At 37.5% G+C, this 5,145-nt stretch overlaps 1 protein-coding gene across 5 annotated transcripts in view; it reads right to left on the bottom strand.

Annotated features, from left to right (window-relative positions):
- Positions 1 to 5,145, bottom strand: part of gatad2b (GATA zinc finger domain containing 2B) — a 110,565-nt gene that overhangs the window by 19,984 nt on the left and 85,436 nt on the right. For 2 of the 5 annotated variants that reach the window (XM_015021943.1, XM_015021948.1), the window contains exons 6-7: positions 1,192 to 1,359; positions 149 to 262 (exon numbers count right to left, since the gene is read on the bottom strand). In XM_015021943.1, coding sequence (XP_014877429.1) covers positions 149 to 262; positions 1,192 to 1,359 — 282 coding nt within the window. The remainder of the gene's footprint in view (positions 1 to 148; positions 263 to 1,191; positions 1,360 to 5,145) is intronic. The other 3 variants (XM_015021944.1, XM_015021946.1, XM_015021945.1) reach the window with 3 other exon arrangements.

Below are 5,145 nucleotides of genomic sequence, written 5' to 3'. Positions count from 1 at the left end.
ACATCTTGTGGTGATCTGTGTTTGTGTATTTATTTCTTGGTTTTTCTGTGTCCTGTTCCCCTGTGAGTCTCTGTGATGTCCTGTCCTATCTGTTGATTGATCCCAGCTGTTTCTTCCCCGATTACCCTCCTTGTGTATTTAAACTCACCTGTTGTCTTTGTCTCTTGTCGGGTCCTAGTCGTGTCATACCAGTCTGTTCTGCTGTCATGCGTCTCATGTCTCTTCGTTCGTCTTCAGCCAGTTCCTTGCGTTCCTGTGTTTTCTTCAAAAAAATCAACTTTTACAATGTCAACCTGGGCCTACCTGCGTCTACCTCCTCACCAACACCGACAAATCATGACACATCTTCATAACTGTCGCTACTTGTTTCACTTTACTTGAGGTAAAAGTTAATATTAATGACACTGTAATAACACTTAATGACATTCATAACTGGTGCTTCTTGTTCCACTTCATGTAAAAGAAATTGTTATTGACTGTTATTAAATCATTTGACAGTGTAATAAAGCTTAATGAAATCTTTATTGTTGGTCCTACTTGTTTCGCTTTATTTCAGATAGTGGGAATATGAATTGCATTTTTGTCTAGATTAATGTCAAGCTGTCATAATGAAGACATTTTGAATAATGTCAACTTTGTATTAAAGTGTCATGATTTACCGAATGACACCTTATGACAACAGTCAAATATTCATGAAGACTTACTGAGGTTCATGGCAGGTGTTATGTCATGTTTCTGACTGTCATGTCAGTCTTATTCACAACCCTTCAAATAAAGTGTTAAGTTTTTTGTCACTGGTGGTGCGGTCAGGAAAGAAGTGCAAAGAAAGAAGGGAAAGACATGTAATAAATGGCTGGGAATCAAAGATGCAGCCGTGCAGGATTACAACAAAGTTAAAGGGATGTTTTTTTTCCCATAGCATCTTTAAAAGCCTGAGTGTTCATATGTGAATAGAAAAAAACTTTTGGGTCTTTTTATTGCCTTGAGATGATCTCTAAATATCTATATAAGTGAAGTAACTGGCCACAGAACTAAAACCTTGTCAAACATCTTAAATAGGCTATGGTAGACAACTTTATTCTAGCCACTGACCAATTCTCTTTCATTGGTCAAAACAATAACAACAACAACAACAACAAAAAAAAAAAAACAGTTAAAGCTTGAACAAATGAGGCCAGGAGAAATTTCCACCTGCTGATAGTTTACCGCACTGGTCATGCTGGATGAGCTGGATCGTGGCATCCCAGTTTTGGAGGACACCCTCTGGCCCTGTAGTTGGGATGGACTGGGGGCTATCACTCGTTGGGACATAAGCATTGGAGGCAGGCTGGTATTGGCTGAACGAATAACTGTATGACCCTAAAAAAGGAAGAACGAACAAACAGCATTAGAAGGAAATGAGGGTTGTTACCTTAAGGATTAGAACACTACCCTTTAAAATTCAAGGATATTTTTCTCTCTCTCACTAGTTTATTTGTATAACACACAAAGTCAGTGTCAGGACTTTAGAATTGGGGCGATGTGCTCTATTTTCCTGGTTTTTGTGAAAATGTGAGCAGCAGCCTTCTGCATCAGCTGCAGCCGTCAGATTTGTTTGTTTTTTTGTTTTGTTTTTTTAGGCAGACATGTGAAGACATTGTTGCAGTAATCAATGCAAATAAAGTTAAACACATAGATGAGTTTCTCTAGAGCTCGCTGAAACACTTGTCCTGTAATCCTGAAAATGTTCTTCAGGTGGTAGAAGGCTGACTTTGTAACTGTCTTTATGTGGCTATGAATATTCAGGTCAGAGTCCATCACTAATCCCAGAGTTTGGGCATGATTGCTATTTTCTAGCAGTAATAGCTGAAGCTGAGTGTTGATTCTAGATCGGTCCAAAGATAATTTCAGTTTTGTTTCTGTTCAGCAGGAGAATGTCATGGCACATTCACACATTTATCTATTCCAAGCATCCGTTTAGTGCTTGTATGGGTTCAAAGTCACCTGGCGACATCATAACATCCTGCATAGTTATGGTAACCAATCTTATTTCCTGTTATAACCTGAGCTAGTGGGAGCATATAGATATTTTAAGTAAGAGGGTCTTAGGATCGAACCTTGTGGTACCCCACATTTAACTTCTGTCCTCTTCCATAAGAAATCAACTATTGAAACAAAGAAATCCATGTTCTTTATGTAAAATTCAAACCAACCGAGTACTGGACCAGAGTCCTACCCTACTCTCCAGTCATTTCAGTAATAACTTATATTGTCAAAAGTATTCATTCACCTGCCTTGACTTGGTGGTGACTTTAACTGACATTCCATTCCTAATGCTTTGCAGCTAGAACAGCTTTAACTCTTCAGCTCTCAAAGTTTAGGAGTGTTTATAGGGATTTTTGACCATTCTTCCAGAAGTGCATTTGTGAGGTCACATAGTGATGTTGGAAGAGAAGGCCTGGCTCTCAGTCTCCACTCCAATTCATCCCAAAGGTGTTTATCAGGTTGAGGTCAGGACCCTGTGCAGGCCAGTCAAGTTCTTTCACACCAGACTCTGCCATCCATGTCTTTATGGACTTTGCTTTGTGCTCTGGTGCTCAGTCATGTAGGAAGAAAAAGGGGTCAGCTCCAAACTGTTCCCACAAAGTTGGGAGCATGGAATTATCCAAAATGTCTTGGTATGTTGAAGTATTCAGAGTTCCTTTCACTGGAACTAAGGGGCCAAGTCCAACTCCTGAAAAGCAACCTCACACCATAATCTTCCTTCCACCAAACTTTACACTTGGCACAATGTAGTCAGACAAGTATCGTTCTCCTGGCAACCGCCAAACCCAGATTCATTCATCTGACTCGTGACTCCATCGAAAGCGTTTCCACTGCTCTAGAGTCCAGTGACAGTGTGCTTTACACCACTGCATCGGAAACTTTGCATTGCTCTTGGTGATGCATGGCTTGGATTCAGCTGGACACCATGGAAATCCATTCCATGAAGCTCTCTGCGCACTGTTCTTTAGCTAAACATGAAGTTTGGAGGTCTGTAGTGATTGACTCTGCAGAAAGTTGGTGACCTGTTTGCACTACTTATGTTCTTATGTTTCCTTAGTTTTCTCCTTTTTTTCTTAGTTAGGGAGTTAGGTCTTTGTAATTTGGTTTATTTACTTTCAATTAGGTGTGTTTCTGTTAAAATTCAGATAGTTTCCTTTTGTTTGTCGTTTTCTGCATTATAGCTCACTCTGAAGCCATATGCTCTATTTGTAACATTTTAATCAAAACTACATCTTTTTAAAATAAATAACATTATAAATTGTTCAACCTCGTATGTATCAGTTGTTGAGATCGGAAGAGGAGGGATCCTTCACGTTGCGATCTGGCCATGCCTAGACTGGTCGTAACACAGGTGGTGTCATTTATGACTGTGTGATGACAGTCTTATTCACAACCCGTCAAAGTGTTACCAAAAAAACATTACACAGTCAACAATTGACCAAACATTACGTTTTGATGAGTGTCATCTCTTAAATCATACACATCAAATATCTTAGTCAATATTTCATTTATAATGGTTTGAAAGCAATTCTAAACAGGTGGGTTTTTAGTTTTGACGTAAAATAACTAAGTGTTTCAGCTGTTTAACAGTTTTCTGGGAGTTTGTTCCAATAAACTATTTACATAAAATTACTATAAAAATAATGGATATATACCATAAACGTACACAGCAGAACTGAATGATACATTACGGCATTTTAATGTAAAGGCATTTTGCGGCAAATTACTGTTAGTTGTGATTGCCAGAATATTACTGTATTAAATACGGAGGTACTGTATGAAGCATTAAAATATAATATTTTGCATTTTGCAAACTTTTGCTTGGAGGAGCCTACAGGTTTGGAACAAGCTTGATGAGAACTTGAAAGGGTTGAATCTCAATTACACTTTTAAAAAACAAATATTAAACTGCTCTGTTTATATACCCGAGATCACTTGTAGGATCTGTATGTGACTGTTCAGAGGTAAGAATTTGTGTTGTATATGGATGGTATGTGGAATGAATGATGTGCTTTTGATGTGTTTATAATATTAGTATATTAAAATGTATGGAATTGTACGTTACCGGGCTCCCTCTATAAGTTTTAAATAGCTTCTTTGGAGACCTGATTCACTCTATTATTTTACAGTTATGATCTGTGTCAAATGTAGTAAGGCAATGTGTTTTAAGTTTATCATGGAATTTTTTAAACTGAGTGAATAAACTGAATAAAACTGAAACTGTTTATAGAAAATTACTATAAAAACAACAGATATAGAGTAAACATAATTAATGTACATCAGTAAAAAACATGGCAAAACTGCATAATACATGATGACATTTTATTGTAAAAATTAACTCTATGGTAAATTAACGGCAGCTATAGATGCCAAAATTTTACTACAGGGTTTCCCCCAGAAAACTTGCTAAGCCCGGTGGTTGGGGCGTCGAGTCGGTCCACCGGCTGTCCACCGTGTTTTTGTATTAAAAGATGTTAAGTTGACAGGAAATGTGAAAGTATTACATGTTGCGGGAAAAGATCTCCAGTGAAGTGTTATTTAAACCGACAACTAGTTTAAAAACAACAAATTTGCACTTCTGTTTAATCCAAATTAAGTCAGCGGCTCCATCAGGCCCCCAGGGCTTCAGGGGCCCCTTAAATGCTAATATTTTAAAACAGACCACAGATACATAAATGTAACACTTGTTTATTGAGATGGTCAATGCTGTTAAATTTTATTCAATTGTTTAGGCATACATAAATTAAAAGATTTTAAATTGTTTAATATTTAAATACAAGATTTTAAGGAGCTGGCAAGTTTACTTTGTAAAACTTCAAAGAACAATATTCATAGTTAGATTGTTTTGTTACCATAGCAACAATCTGATGCTGTGAGTTTAATCTTTGAATTTACAAATACAAATTAGTAAACTGTGATGATAACTTATTGCTTTTTAGGCTGGTCAATTAAACTACTCTAACACAGAAGCTGTTAGAGGTGCTGATATTTTTAGCAACAAAAGGGGCCCCTAAGTCAGATTCTGCTCAAGACCTCATACAGCCTTGGGCCGGCCCTGCATGATGAGTTAATTTGCTGCACTATGCAGAGATGCGCAACAAACGGGAGATTTAATTCAAT

This window comes from Poecilia latipinna, unplaced genomic scaffold, assembly GCF_001443285.1.
Source record: "Poecilia latipinna isolate Pla-1442-1.1 unplaced genomic scaffold, P_latipinna-1.0 Scaffold2900, whole genome shotgun sequence".
NCBI classification, from domain to species: Eukaryota; Metazoa; Chordata; class Actinopteri; order Cyprinodontiformes; family Poeciliidae; genus Poecilia; species Poecilia latipinna.
Note: the sequence above shows the minus strand (reverse complement) of the source record. Positions and strands in the feature narration are given on the sequence as shown.